Source organism: Dipteris shenzhenensis, chromosome 33 (assembly GCF_047967505.1).
Source record: "Dipteris shenzhenensis isolate YYH24624 ecotype China chromosome 33, Dip_SZ_1.0, whole genome shotgun sequence".
Classification (NCBI taxonomy): domain Eukaryota; kingdom Viridiplantae; phylum Streptophyta; class Polypodiopsida; order Gleicheniales; family Dipteridaceae; genus Dipteris; species Dipteris shenzhenensis.
The window spans coordinates 28,180,654-28,196,613 of NC_141628.1; the positions used below are offsets into that span (position 1 = coordinate 28,180,654).

At 42.1% G+C, this 15,960-nt stretch overlaps 1 protein-coding gene and 1 non-coding gene across 4 annotated transcripts in view; both read right to left on the reverse strand.

Annotated features, from left to right (window-relative positions):
* Nucleotides 1-5,364: 5,364 nt before the first annotated feature.
* On the reverse strand, nucleotides 5,365-5,438 carry TRNAR-UCG (transfer RNA arginine (anticodon UCG)). The gene has a single exon. It is a non-coding gene; the product is annotated as a tRNA-Arg (tRNA).
* Nucleotides 5,439-14,581: 9,143 nt separating this feature from the next.
* Nucleotides 14,582-15,960, reverse strand: part of LOC147879927 (GDT1-like protein 4) — a 32,883-nt gene continuing 31,504 nt past the window's right edge. For all 3 annotated transcript variants that reach the window (XM_087371663.1, XM_087371662.1, XM_087371661.1), the window contains exon 9: nucleotides 14,582-15,079. In XM_087371663.1, coding sequence (XP_087227789.1) covers nucleotides 14,891-15,079 — 189 coding nt within the window. In that variant the 3' untranslated portion in view covers nucleotides 14,582-14,890. The remainder of the gene's footprint in view (nucleotides 15,080-15,960) is intronic.

Below are 15,960 nucleotides of genomic sequence, written 5' to 3' on the forward strand. Positions count from 1 at the left end.
ACTTGATTCAAAGGATAAGCATGCTCAGACTTATGTTTGTTTGCATCTTAATAATAAAAGTGTCCATAATTTGGTGATGTCTCCACAAAAAAACGTTTATGGGATTCTTTGGATAGGTCAATTTCATAGTGACACATTTTTTTACTCTATTGTGTAAAAGAGAAGACACTACCCTTGACCTTCATGAAAGGAAAGTGGTAAGACCCTTCCTCCTTTTCTTTCCCCATTATTCTAGAGGAATGTTGTCATTGTCATTTGAAGCACGTGTTGATGTCATCTTGATTATCAAAGATACCATATGTAGAGAAACCCCATGCATGTTCATGGAAGCTCATTTTTATCTATGGTTACATCACTTGATCACTGTGTGAGGATGATCAATGCACAATCCATATAGAGTTTGAGGAGATCAAGCGATTCTCCCGAGTCATCTAGAATAATCAACCACTACTTTTTTTATGTAATGAGTTGTATCAAGTTAACAGCATGTCTTTGATTATATCCAAAACCTTGTGATAAGCTTGTAAGAGATAAAGGATTCTCCCATAGTTGGTATCACCTACAATACTCTACCCATTTTGTATTGAGAGGGAGAGTTGAGGTTTTTTTATGAGAAGAGTGGATTAAATTTACTTCCACGTGATTGGTGGATGTGGATATTGGATGGGGTTTCAATTAGGTGACAAGGACTTGGCTCCTATCTAATGGGTGGTCACACCCTCTTGTTTGATGTGGATCACTTCTAGCCTTCCATTCCATGAAGGTGATAGCCAATACAATCCTAATGTGGTGACTCCTATTGTGGTCCTTCTCTTCTCTCCACTCTCACTTTGTGAGCATTTTCTCTTGTTGAGCACTCTTTTTTATTTTGTAACAAGAGAGAATAGAATGTGGGGAAAAGGAAGACAGAACAAAAGGGGGGAGTGATAGAAAAAAAGTGGGGAAGAGAGGAAGTGGGAAATGAGAGGAAGTGGGGAAATAGGGAACAAAAGGCGGGAAAGGAGAAGGATAAGAGAGAGAGGAGAAGGGAGAGGCTTGAACAAATGGGAAAACATGAAAAAATGGGAGGGGTAGACAAAAAGAAAGAGACGATTGTGAAAAAGAGAAGGGAAGATGCAATGAAATGTGGGGAGGGAAAACAAAAAATAGGGGGAATAAACAGAAAATGGGGGGGAGAAAGCGGGAAAGGACAAGGGGTATGAAATAGAAAGTGGTAGGAAAAGATAAAAAATAGACAGAGGGGAAGGGAGGGAGGGAGGAGAAGGGAGATGCAACAAAACATAAGGGAGAAAGGCAAAAAAGCAAGGGAGAAGGCAAAAAAAGGGGGGGGGAGGAAGGGGAAAAGGAGAAGGGGTGGGCGATGGAAACTAGAAGAAAAGAAAAATGGGAGGAGTATGAAAAAAATGGGGGAACAAGATAAAAAATGGGGGGGAGGAAGGGGAAAAGGAGAAGGGGTAGGCAATGGTAAATGGGGGGAAGACAAAAAATGGGAGGAGAGATGGAAATGAAATAGAGAAAGGGGAAAGGAGATACCTTGAGTGGTTAGTGGAGGTGGAGGTGGAGGTGGTGTATAGAAGGATGGTGGAAAAAAAGTGGTGGTGGATGGAAAAATGGGAAGGGGAGGAGTCGGAGGTTGAAAGATGGTGGAGCAATGGTGGAGGGAAGGGGTCGAGGAAAGGTGGAGTTGGAGATTGAAAAATGGTGGAGGGATGGTGGAGAAGAGGTGGAGGAAAATCGGAGTGGAGTTGGAAGACATGGTGGTGAGGAATGGTAGAAGAAGTAGACATGGAGGTGGAAGAAAGGGTGGGGAGGGATGGTGGAGAAGAGGTGGAGGAAAACCGGAGTGGAGTTGGAAGATGTAGTGTTAAGGAATGGTAGAAGTAGACATGGAGGTGGAAGAAGTGGTGGGGAGGGATGGTGGGAAAGATGATGACAAAATGGTAGCGGATGCAAGAGTTGTAGTGGAGGAGAGGTGATATGAGAGACAAGGATGTAGGAAAGTGAATGGTGAAGGATTAAAGATTAGGTAGGGGAAATGATCTTATAGCCTGGTATAGGGATTTAGACAGCTAATTTCTATGATTAATATCACTTTATGGTCACCATTTCGGAGCATGTAATTAAGTAATTTTTTGTAATAGTAGTAGTAATTGGAAGCTTTTTTAACTCCGTTGTCCTGAGTGATTTATCATCATTGATGGCTTTCATAAGGGCCTTATTTTTCTTTCAAGCAAATAGGTGATCTGCTTTCTCTTTTAGCACTAACCTCCCTAGAACCAGTGCCAAAATGTTGTCCCTTTTTCTCTCATTTCCAAGTTTCAAAGACTTAGTTACCTACAATCATGGTTTATTGGTTGTCATGGTAGAGGGACAAGCATAGAACCTCTAATTGTATTCTGGTGAGAGGTGTAGGCTAAAACATGGAAAGTGGTTCTTGCATGAGGTTAGGTGGAAAAGAAGTGTTCATCACAAGGCTTGATGGAGGTACTCACCTACATACGAATTCATGGGTTAGGAAAGTATTGAAGGGTTCACAAGGAGGATAGGGTTTAAAAACCTAACAAAAGGTTAAAGATTGGGAGAGCGTTGCAGGGTTTTGTATGCATTCAAGGCTCAGAAGGACTATTCTAAGCCTTGCAAGGTTTAAGGTTGGGAGAGAGACTCAGAGAGTTGTAGGGTTTTGGATGCGTTCAAGGTTCAGAAGGACTTGCAAGGTTGACAAGTGGTGTCTCCATCGATTCATGGTGTTAAGGGTCAGAAAAAGGATGAGGAGGAGGGAGGAGGTGAAGGACAAGCATCCAAAGGAGGGAAGGGAAGGACATTAAGGGAGCAAGAGGAGGGAGGATGAGATGCTCCAACAGTAGAGCATGCTATCACACGTTGATAGTGTTGATGGAGCATGGACACAAGGAGATCAAGCAAATGACTACAAAAGTGAGCTATACATTGAGAGATATTTATGCATATTCTTGAGTTTTAGTCTCTACACAAGGTGTATGGGATACTCGCTGCACAAAGTGTAGGGGACCTCAATAGCCTATACACAATTTGTAGGGTTCTGTAGGGTACTTGAATAGTCTGTATACTTTTTGTAAGGGACCTCAATAGTCTTTGCCATTTTTGTAGTGGACTCCACAAAGTGTAGGGAACTTTTAGTATTTCTCTCTTTACTTTTAATATTTCTCTTTCTAGATTGTGATTTTGCAACTATGTCCAAATTTGGCTATCCCTATCCTATTATATCCATACATTCTCAAGTCATTACAAGCAAATATGTGTTGCTACTCCACACACAAAATGATCTCATATTGGCTACTCTTGGTTGTGCTTTTGATCCTTGTCACGACAAGATTAACACCTCCCCCAAATTGATTGTAAGAGAGAAAGGAATGAGGCTATTGATGATGAGGCTTAGGGCTTACATGTACAACTTTGGAGATGGTTTAATTCCCAAACAGAATTTTACTAATGCCATTATATTTTATTTTATCCTTCTTCTTTCAAACACCAAGGTCATCATTCACAACTTATTCTATGAAGAAACTTCTTTCTTGTTGGTCTTTTGGATTTGCGGAAACATTTCTAGCATTCTACTTGAGTAGATAGAGTGTTGGCAAGCTAGAATAGTATGGAGAGTTGAACTTGAGCACATGCATTTGTTAAACATGCAATTCCATCATTTTTTATCATAGATAATTGGAGAGTTTTCCATTTTATGCATCTCCCAGGATGCATGTGCCACTGGGATGGATTTTATGGAGTGGAACACTTATTATTGAGATGAATGACCATTTCCTTTCTCACTGATAATGTTGACATTTTATTGGGTATAATTTGACTGAGGCGTTTTCATTGTGGTCCTTATTGACCTTTATTATTGGACGGATATTTGGATTTTGACAAATGGTGGTGTAGAGGTGCTAGTCCCAGAATTAGCATTTGAGGACTATTGAGAGAGTTCTTCAAATTGTTCTATCATTGTATTTTTTCTTGGGGAATTCTCTAGTGTATGGACAAGATGTGATTCCTCTTCCATGGATGGCATTTTAGAGAAAACACTTTCTACATCATTTTATGAAGAAGTATTGTACTCGAAGGGCCCAGGTGGTAGAGATTTTTTTTATCTTAGTTTTTCCCTTTTGGATAGATGTGTGTTAGAACCTTACAATGCTATCCTTTGGATTGCATTCCACTTTTATTAGATTTGGTTTGTGATTGTGAGTTTATTGCACATTCATTAGATCTTTCATAACTACTTTGTTCTTTTTTCTCATTTAAGACCAAGGAATGTGCCGTTCCTTGGGATCTTGTATCGTGTATTTTGCAAATCGCATAATGTATGTGCATTCCTTGGGATCTTGCATCATGTATTTTGCAAATTGCACAATGTATTTTGCACATTGCATAATATGTCTTTTTCCAAAGAATATTGTTGTTTTTATTTTGATGAGGAAGGTCAAAGGAAATAGCAAAAATACATGTTTAATAAAAGTGCTCGGAATAATGTTTTTCAATTAGTCGCAATTCCTGCAACGAAAATACCCAGAAATATGTTGGAGGAGGATCTATTGGTGGTAGACTCTCTGGCTGAAGAGCGTGTACATTGCAATTTCCAAGAGGCAATGTGATGGAGACAAGGTGGGGTTGAGTGAATGAAATGCAAAGGAGGGATGCATATGATCTGAAGGAAGGATGGATCATGGAAGGAAGAAAAAGTGTTGGGAGATGCGAGAAAGATCACAGGTGAGCTGAAATGTGAGGAGGTAGTACAAAGAGTTGTGGTGGAGACTCTCAATGAAGCGAAAGGGTGATTGAGCTCTCCCCTTTTGATTCGTTGCAGGATGTCTAATATACCATTCACATATGTGACTCAGTTCGTGCGCTGTTCCAAAGGCCAGAGACTTTGGAGTAAAAATTTGGGTCTTCATCCAGCGAGAGACCGGTTGGACAGTGCTTAGAGATTTACCTGCAAGATATAGAATGGAAGCACTTGATAAGGAAGGGAAATTACGGTGAAGTTTCAAAAGTTTTCTTGAGAAGCGTAAACTCATTTTTTCCTCATGTCGTTGCGCCAGCACAAAGCCAGTCAAGAGTGCCTCCGAGCGAAGAGGTTACTGCTACGCAGGAGGAGGCTGCTACACAGTTCGTTCTGCAAGAAGCAGGAGGAGGCTGCTCTATGGGTCGCCCAGATGCAGAGCGAGCTGGACAAAAGAAAGAACAAACACAAAAGCCCAAGGATGAAGGTGGGCATATTGATCTCGCTATGCTGCCTGTCGAGACGTTTATGTGTAGTTCTCTTAAAGTGGAGTAGGAGTTGCGCTTTTACATTGAGACACCTAGGACGAACAAAAGGGTACTACTTACCGATCACGATGGGATTCGAACCCACGACCTTTGGATCCGAAGTCCAACGCGCTAATCCACTGCGCTACGCGATCCCATTGAAATTTGAAGACATCATTAATTTTTATATACCAAAAAGTAAACTCATTGTAGCCAAATTAAAGCCAAACGTGAAGCTTTTATCCAAAAGTATATTAGAGAAGCTGCTCAGTAAAAGCTACGTGCTTTTTTTTTGTAGTTGGCATCTTTTTTCCTGCTACTCTTGCTTTAGTGAGTTTCTTCGACGTGGGCTTCTTGGTTGGTGGAAGGAGGTTTTGCTCAAAGTTGTAGCAATTAATACTTAAGATCAAAGGGCTTGATTAATTGCCTTTCTCCAAGTTAGTAGCCTAATTCATTGTTGGCTTTTCTTAAGCATCAAATGGATTGGAGCAACGGTCATCTCCTTGGTTGCATCTTTTCGATTTGACTTCCTTGGTTGCGTCTTTTTGTTCAGTTGAATCGAGCTTTTGCCTATGAGCCACCTTAGTTAGTGGAGATCTCCTAGCTAGCTACTTGAGTTTGGTTCCCTGGTCTCTATGTTCTACCCGAGTGGTGCTTTGCTCCTTCCTCCAAGCAGTTTGGTGTCTCTAATTCGGTGTGTGGTTCCTCGTTTTGAACACTCCACATAGAGTGTCTTTTCTTTCGGAACCATCGGTAGCGGGTGGCTGAGTTTTGTGTTTGGTGGGGTGGGGATGCATCCTCACTATGATACAACACAAATTTCGTAACTTGGATGGTCTATCACTATGTTGTCTCCTCCAATACAATGTATGGTATATCAAGAGGTTAGATATCAATATATCGTTTCTACCAATATAAAATATGTTCTATCACAGGTTGCTAAATACCTCTTTGTTGTCACCCCTTGCAAAACTGACACATGATATCACCTACAATTACGCACTACAAACTTTTGTCCAATGCCATGCCCTTCCAAAGCTAAAATGTTTGGGAGATGCAAAAGCTAACTCTTGAAACTGCAAATTGTGTTCCTAGGAAAAAAAAGTCTTCATGGTGGAATAGAACCTTGAGTTGGGCAATATCACCAACAAGGGAGGAGATGATAAGCAGTCATGCTTGGTTGATCTCCAACGTGCATGTGTGATTTAAACCTTTTGTGTTCAAGAAAGTTTTGTGTATCCCCGTGTGGCTTACTTGATCCCCTCTATAATGCAATTCTATCTATTTTGTTTTAACCATTGATGTTCTTAACAACTACTTATGAATGTATGAATAGGAAAGGGGATTTTTTAGGAATGAAAGACGATTTTTTACATATGACTATCACTATTACACGTTGTGACTATCATTGTTACACATTGCGAGAATGGGATAACAATAACGACTAAGTTTGAAAATTTTTGGAACTTGTAATATAAGGTTTTCCAATCCATATGGACAGACAGCAATGGACTGAAGTTATTCTCCAAGAAGGTTGAATTTGCAAGTGATTCCAATAATATACACGTTAAAGGAAATCTTTGATGTTTTTTTACAAATGTAAAAAGGTATCTCAAATTTTTCAAATAATAAGAGACATGGAATCATATTGATATTCCTTGAAGTCGCAAATCTAAGCTCAGGTAGTCATAGCTCGTGATATTATAGATTGCATTAGCAACTAGTTGGACCAAGGTCTGGTAATGAGAAATGTCCTTACAATCCATAGAAAATTTGTTTGAGAAAGCTGAGTATGAGGGAAAATGGATGCTAGTGAACCCAAGGACCCATATGACAAAATCTGGGGGTAATGAAAGTTCTTGCACTTAGGCCAAGTCACAGAAACAAAACCTATGTTATCATTGTAAAGGTCATCAAATTGAAGTTCAGCAACCTTGGATAGTGCAAGAAACTTAAAAAAACAAGGTGAATGATATATCTATCATTCATTAGGCCAGCCTATGTGTGGGTGAATAAAATTGGAGGCCTCAGGGTGAAAAGGAAGAAGGAGAGTAAGAGTGTGCAAAGAGGAGTAAATGAGAATGGCCCAAAAGTCACACAAGGGGACCCCAAATCATCAATACTCTACAAGTGCACCAACCACAAATGAACATGTAAGAGAGCATAAATAATAACAATGATTTTATTTTTCCCATCTCAAAACAACCACCTTCACTAAGGCCTACCCATGGTAGGCCAAAAATATTTCAAAATCAAGCCACACGGATTGGTGCCAATATGTCCCAAGGGAGGGGGAAGCCTTCGCTATAGAGACTATTGTGCATGACTAACGTCCAAGTCACTCACCTGGTAAAGCTCAATCATGCGAGGTGTAAGGCTCAACTCTACACTCATTTGTGTGGATAGTTCCTGCTCTAGCCCTTCATGAGCTTCTACGTGAGAGTTCAACATATAGAGTTGAAGATGCTATTCACCTCTCCAACTTCAAAAAATCACTATAGGTACACGTACAAGAATTTTTGCATGGAGTTTGTCACAATGGATCGCTATTTTTGTGTAAAAAATTGATGTGAGGGCCCCAAGTGGCTATTGCATCTTCAACGGCAACAGTGGCAAAGGGATGTAAGAAAAATTAGTTTCATATTTCTTATGCTCGATTAATGTTCATTAAGCTTGATTAAGCATGCTTTTTAGCGAGACAGAGAGAGAGGGGGGGGACGTAGCGGGAGAGGCAATGAGAGACACACAAATAGAGAGAGAGAGAGAGAGAGAGAGAGAGAGAGAGAGACATATAAAGGGGGCAGAGACGGTGTGACAGAGAAATCGAGAACTCTCTAGGAATTTTTGTGTGCCTTAGCTTAATTTTTGTCCTCCCCCCCACAATCGGACTATTACAGAAAGTGATTTTTCATCTCATAGGGCACCTATATTGGGCAATGCAGGTTCTCTTCCATCTTGCGAGCCGTGTACCAGTCTTGGACTATGTGATGGGCCATCGTGCCCACCTTTGAGTCTTCATGCCCTCTCAAATTCCTTGTTGGGGCTTCTCATTAATTCTCTCCCACTCTTTCCAACCAACCTTCTTCTCTTTATGAGTCCTCATAACTCCCAATAGTGGACTATGGTACTTGCTCCCTTCCTCTTGGCCACTCATGGTCCAATGTGGGCAATTTTTTTGGGTTAGCCCTTGTTAAAATAGGCTTACTTCAATATCCTATTCCCTTTCCCGGAACCATGTTAATATATTAAATGTCAAGCTTGATGGCCCTTATCTAGTCATAATGTCTCTCAAAGTGTGTGCCAACTAATGTCTTAAATTATTCAGAACAAATCTATATTGCCAAGTACATTGTTCTTTGTAATATAGGGACCTGGAGGACGAAGAGAGAAAAGAGACAAAAAGAATATTGTGGGCAGGGGGGTGTGTGTGTGTGTGTGTGTGTGTGTGTGTGAGAGAGGGAAAGAGAGATGTCATAAGTGGAATAGGTGGAACAAAACATGCTGGTTGCCAAAAAAAACTCGCTCAAAAAACTCGCTTCTTGCCCTTCCCCTTGTAACCCTCACTCATACTTCTCCCTCATTTCTCTCTCTCTCTCTCTCTCTCTCTCTCTCTCTCTCTCTCTCTCTGTGAACCCTTAATTTGGATTTACAGATACTTCTCTCTCTTTCGGATAGACGGTAGGTCGTTACACTAGGTGATGACCTACTGTCTCACCTAGTGTGGTGTATCCTACTAGCGTAAAGGTGGGTACATACACACACACACACACACACACACACACATACTATGCTCTCTTACCTTTCGCATCCACTTTCTCCAATTTTGCACCCTCCTCTGGATGCCAATTAGGGCTTTAAAAAAATTCATTGATTTTCTTTTTTAGTCCCTCTCTCTCTCTCTCTCTCTCTCTCTCTCTCTCTCTCTCTCTCTCTCTCTCTCTCGTGTGTGTGTGTGTGAGAGAGAGAGAGGGGGGGACTAAAAAAATTAATCAAAGAAATTTTTTGAAGCCCAAATTAGCATCCAGAGGAGGGCGCCGGCGCCCTCCTCTGGATGCCAGTTTGGGGTTTTTTTTAATTCACAACTTTTGCTAGAAATATCCAAATTCAGTCATGTTTCATATCAAAACGATCGGAACACATCAAATGAGCTCATCTCTCCTATTAGTTTCATGAAATTCTATCTCTAGTGGGATTATGTGCATGCTAGCTCTTCTCTAGAAGCCCTTTTGGGCTAAAAATTTATCCAAAATGGTGGGAAAAAAAGACAAGTTATGCTCAAATTGGAATCCAGAGGAGGGCTTTCAGCACCCTCCTCTGGATGCCAGTTCAAGGTTTAAAAAAATTCACAAATTTTGCTAGAAATATCCAAATTTAGTAATGTTAGGTATCAAAATGATCGGAACACATCAAATGAGCTCATTTCTCTTGTTAGATTCATGAAATTATGTCTCTAGTGGGATTCTATGCATGTTAGCTCTTCTCTAGAAGCTCTTTTGGGCTAATAATTTATCTAAAATGGTGGGAAAAAAAGACTAGTTATGATGGTAAAAAAGGGGAGAGAGAGAGAGAGAGAGAGAGGAGCGCAATGCGTGCATGTGAGAGGGGTAGAGAGAGATGTGACAGAGTTATCCATAGACAAAGATAGAGGGTCTCTACGTAGGACGAAGAGACAAATTACACACACACACACACACACGCACAGAGCAGTGCGTGCATGAGAGAGGGGATAGAGAGAGATGTGAAGAGTTAGATATAGATAGAGATAGAGGGTTGCAATGAGGACAAGGAGGATGAAGAGAGAAAAGAGACAAAAATAATATTTTGTGTGTGTGTGTGTGTGTGTGTGTGTGTGTGTGTGTGTGTGTGTGTGTGTGTGTGTGTGTGTGTGTGTGTGTGTGTGTGTGTGAGAGAGAGAGAGAGAACGAAGAAAGAGATGTCATAGAGATGAGGGATGGTAATGTGTTGGAACGAAACATGGTTGGTTGCCAAAAAAAACTCGCTCTCGTACACACTCAGGTTACAAGAGCAAAACAAAGGACCAAAAAAGTGAAGGATTAATGATAGTAATGCCAAGGAAGAGAATGGAAATAAGGGAGGGAAGGGAAGGGGGGAAGTGGGCTAGTTTTTTCAAATTATTTGGGATACAAGAGCTTTTGAAGATGTAAAACTTAAAAGGTTAGTGAGAGAGACAGTATTGCTCAAGCGAGCAATGAAGTGAGTCAAGAGGCAAAAGAGCCATAATGACTTAAATGTACTATATGTAACCATCTAGAGCTGCAGGGAAAACATGACTGTGTGAAGACTCGACATAACCTGTTTCATTATGAAATGGAAACAATTTCGGTAATGGATACATAGTGAAATAGAAACAATTTTGGTAATGGATACAAAAGAGAAACCTACTACGAAACATTACCAAAAAGAAGAGGTGCAGAGATTGCAAAAAGTTTTTAGAAACCATGATTGTACAAACAAGTTTTGCTTTGATATGTCATAGCGAGCATCACTTTTATTCAAGAGGGGAGTCCGCATATCTGCCACCATCCATTACTATTCTCTTCATGCCTCTAACTACTAATAGAGATTTTTCTTTATGCATGGCACTAATAACACTTCTAAAATGCATAAATCTATACCCTTAGCAAGAGTCAGACTTATTTCATCCATACTTCTAAGTGGATAGGTATCATTATTAGCACAGTGGACTTTTTACTACCTAGAGCACCACTCAAAGACCTAAACAAATCCCTCCTAGAGTGATATGTCTTGAAGCTCCACTTTAAAAGTTTTGAACCTATTTTCCTCACACATTTAGAAAAATGTCCTAATGTGATGCATCATAGCTGCAAATAGAGCATAGCACACGGGAGCAGTACATCTTCATGATCAATGGTCACAAGCCATGGTGTGAGGTCGAGTTCTCTACACTCCCAGGTAGCCTTTGTACTCCTTCAATCAATGTCGGCATTGATGGTCTGCTAGAGAGGTTGGCAAGTGGGCAATGCACAGAAGTGGAGCGATGGGTATTCTAGGGCCAGGATGACTATGTCAAAGCACTCCCCAATCGTACTACACTTGGAGTAGTGCATCATGAACTCCCTTGAAAGGGGGTGCAAATCCTGGATGCTTTGTTACAGGAGCGGTATAGCAAACCATAGTATAGATCTAGCCAAAGTTTCCCCCACAAGATGGTTGGGTAGCAATAGTGATTCAAAGGAGCAACAAGGACTTAAAGTCATAGGCACTTCAAAGGTGGCATTCCCTTCATGAGAGGGAGAGAGCATTGAGACGTGACTTGGCTTCTATAAAGCAACTCACACAGTAGGACCCAACCTCTCAAAGGCTTGCAAATAGATATGACCATGCACGCCTTGACCTTCAGGCCACAAAGATCCGTCGGGTAGAACTTTCTTACCACTCACTTCTCGAAGGCACGTTTGTTCAGCAAGGGGATAGGATGACAAGGAAGTTCTTTCATCCCACCGACCTGCGGATCCAACTCCAACATTTATGTGACTTAGAGTGATCAAGATTATTCCAACCCTATGGAGATTCATGAGTTAACCACATTGTTCTATCGCTAGTTGTTTTTCAAAAAAAGAGACTCCATAGGTTCTTGTAGCCCATGTTTCAATGTGGGCACATATCCCTCTCGTGTGGTCTCCCAAGGCATGAGTAGACAGATGGATGCCCCATTCACATACGAGGAGCCCTCGAGGCCCCCGCGATGCAAAATTGCCCACGCTAAGACAATCTGACTCTGTACTTCAGCAGAGTGCATTCATACTCCCTTGCTACCCTTGCTATAGGCCTTCCACGAGATTTTTGACATCTAAAAGGGGAAGACTAATACAACTAGATATCTGACAATGGTGCATGATCACCTTCTAGACACCACTTTCAAGATCTTAGCTAAGACCTTGAGCCTGCAATTGTGCCCCTCTTGCTTACATCATCCATGATACTCAGACAAGGCTTAGCATCTTCACCTTTTGGGGGGCAAGGCTTGGGGCATGGGAGGAGTCTCAACCAATTGCAGTCCTTCTCTTGGATTTTGAGAGGGCTTACGACATCGTGGTGTGGCCTTTTTGGAGGGCACCATTTGGAGGAGGGCCTCTAAAAGCGTTGAATTCAAGGTGTATACAAGGAGTGCCAAACAAATGCTTATTGGGGGCCATATGAGTGAGGCCTTTTCTCTCCTTCTCAATGTGACAAGGCCTTGGGGTACTTTCTACACTCTCAAATGGTTGGTCTCACAGGGATGCGCCTCCCGATTCAACAAGAGGAGGTGCTATTAGACTCTCAGTTTGCAGACGACAAAGAGTCTAGAGGGGGTTCGAGGAGCCCTCGAGATGTAGTGTAAAGCATCTTGGGCAACGATCAAGTGGACTTAGTCAACTACCTTACAGTGAGAGAGAACATTCAGGAGATCCTGCATTGGGGTGCCTCCCTTGGCTTCTAATGGATCCATAGTGAGATACTTATGCTACCAAGTGGACGTTGATATCCAATGCTAAAGAGTGCCCAACACAAGCTATTGTATTAGAGCTTGATCCAACTCTCCTAGCAAGGCGAGCCCTTATGGCAAACCTATTTCTCTTGATGATGGCCTAATACATAATCTCATGCTAGCATCTTCACAAGCATTGCATGGGATAGCTTAAACTTGGGTGCACAACTTCTTGTGGGCAAGATCCGATGGCTTGAAGAACACTAGATCCAAGGTCACATGGCAAATGCCCTTCTGGGCCCCAAAATTGTAGCTGTGGAAGCTCCTAGTTCAAAGAGGCAACAACCTAATAAGGTTTTCTTAGAGGGTCCCCTCATCGAGAAGGGCTCACCACTGATGAAGAGTTTACATAGAGTTTGGCAACCTCTATCTGATGGAGGCAAAAGCGAGAGCCCTCTCTTACTTGAGGGAGACATGCACGAGGATGCTAGAGATGGACTTCGTGTCCAAACTGCCTAGCATTAGTATGGGAAGTTTTCCAAGACAAGTGTCCCTGAGGATTCAATACTTGCACCGAGCCCTTTGCTCCTCCCGCTCCATGCGAACCGAGGGTCTTCTTCAAACCAGAGATAAATGAAGACACCAAGATAGATGGGACCCTAGATTTGCTTGAATGGCAACAAATCATAGTTGGTTGTCCTAGACCATTGATCAACACCAATCACTTTGTAACGAGACATGTGGTGGTCAGAGGTCCGTCCACTGTTAGAGGCATTCTCGAACCAAAGTGAGTGGTTTTGGCCTTTCAAAGTCATGCACTCGAAGAGGGGTCTTGAGGTGCTCTTCTTTTCGTACACATCATCATCTTCAGTTATAGGCAACCCCCTGGATCTCCAGAGAGCACAGTGTTGGTTCGAGCAACAAGTACTATAACAAATCATCTCGAGAATTTGATTGTTTTGTGGACCAACCTCGGACCATAAGAAATCACATACTTCAAAATGGACCACGAGGGGCCGATCCAACCCATGGCTCGAGTAGATGCATGTTGATGAGAGGTCTCACTAGTACACGAACAATGACCTTGAGACAATATTGCACTGTCTATGGGGAGCCCCACTACACACAAGATTTGACAAGGGGCCCTCTAGATCGTGGCTAGGACGCTGAGGATGCAAACAAAACTTCACTTGGGATATGGTAGCATGACTGACGGAGAGGGATCATGCTTTCTCAATTGACACAACCTTGCCAATTTATAGGATACAAGGGAAAAAGGTCTTCCGAAACAAGTTGCAGGATGCAATTCCTCGTGAGCATCCCATGTCTTCCTCAAAGAGCTTTATTTAGCAAACAATGTCCAACACCCTTGCTTGAGACATTTGGGTCGCCCACAGCCTAGTCCCCCCGACAACCACCCGTTGTTTCGAAAGATATTATTACACACTAAGCACCATATAGGAGCAAGGTACGATGGGATCTCAAACAATCGCTAAGAGGTGGGTGCATTATTTGCAAGGCTTGGCCTACAAGTGCCTTCTATGTATTCGCAAAGTGAGGTATTTGTTGGATGTGTAGTCCCCCACCTTGGTTGTTGGCCCTATTTCAAAGACTTCCTAGGCCATGAGTTGGGTTCTTTCAAACTAGGCTGCTTGACCTTCAGTGTTTTTTTCCCCTCCCACACGGATTGCTCATTTGTACAGTTGTTTTTCTGAAGCATTTTAAAAGCAAGTCTTTTCTCACGGGAAAAAGATACTATCAAGCATACTTGAATAAATTTCTTACAGATTGGACAAGCACTGCCATTGATTAACCAACATACCATGTGCCACAAAAAGGTCCTCAAAATATCAGTAAATGATTCTTTTTTGCATTAATCAGAATTCTTGAGAGACTGAAATTTGACAAACCAACATCAGCATCAATACAATAGATGATGCCGCTTTCACCTTCAAAGAAAGAGAATTTTGGTGTGGCAAGGCACAAATGAAGAAGCAAGCACGTTTTATGTGCAACAGTTCAACTGTTTTCATCTTTCACTTCAACGGTGCCCGATCTGTGTTTCGACGCATGACTATACAGTGAGCTCTCCACTCTTCTTAATCTATGAAAGATGGAAGCCATCAAGAAACTGAACAACCTGAAATATAAGTTGGGTTACAATGGAGGATAAAAAAACGAAGTCAAAGCAAATCCCAGAAATAGAAGTCCTCCAGCTGTAGCGACTGTTCGCTGAGAGATTTTCAACGCCAACAGGCGCCCACCAACCACCGCAAGAGAAGTACATAGAGTGTGGCCAATAATTGCCCCAACAGTAACCCCAATAGCATTTTTATGTGTTGCAAGCTGCAAATCAGTAACATCACCCCTTAAAGAACGATAGAAGATTGTGACCTTACAGACTTCGACCAGAATTTCAAACTAAAAGAGAGCTGGAACAAAAATTCAGCATTTATTAGCGATCAATTTTTAAAACATCAGCATTTACCACCCAACTGGGACTTTTAAAGATGATATTTCAAACGTTAAGCATTTAGCATTTAGTAGCATCGAATCGACAAGTTGGATTTGAAATTTATCACCAGAGCTTTGCCTCTGGCATCTAAATTCAAAACCCTTGGTGGAAAATCATTTGCCTCTTTGCTTAAACCTATAACTTACAGACCTGGAGGGAGCTTCAAGAAGGCACAGCATCTAGCTGATATTGTACATCACCAAGTTGATATATGGGCATGATAGCATGCCTGAATGGAGGTCAAGTGCCCCCTTTTATATAGGTGAGGGCTGGCTGTCGTCACCCCCTCTTGAACTGGCCGACTCAGCCTGTGAACAGGCTTACCTGCATCCCTAATGGGCCCACCAGCAGGCCGACACTGCTGCTACCAGCAGCCTCTGCCAGCCACCAACCAACTGGCCCTTTCCCTGTTTCGGCTGACCAGCTCAAGTGCCTATAAAATCCCTCACTGCCTGCCTGTTCTGAGACCTCTTGCAGGACCTATGAGCCCTCAGTCTGGCTCATCAGCACACCTGGCTGGCCTCAAAGCTGCCCACATGGCTGCTAACCTAAAGCATAGACCAGCCCATTTATCTGGTCATATGTGCTGCCCATGTGGCAACCATCCACACTCAGACACACACCGCTCTCTCTCAGATTAGTCCCGTGGCAGCACCTTCCATTGCACACGTGGCTTCCCTCGCCTCCCTTGGCATGCTGCTGGTCATCCTCC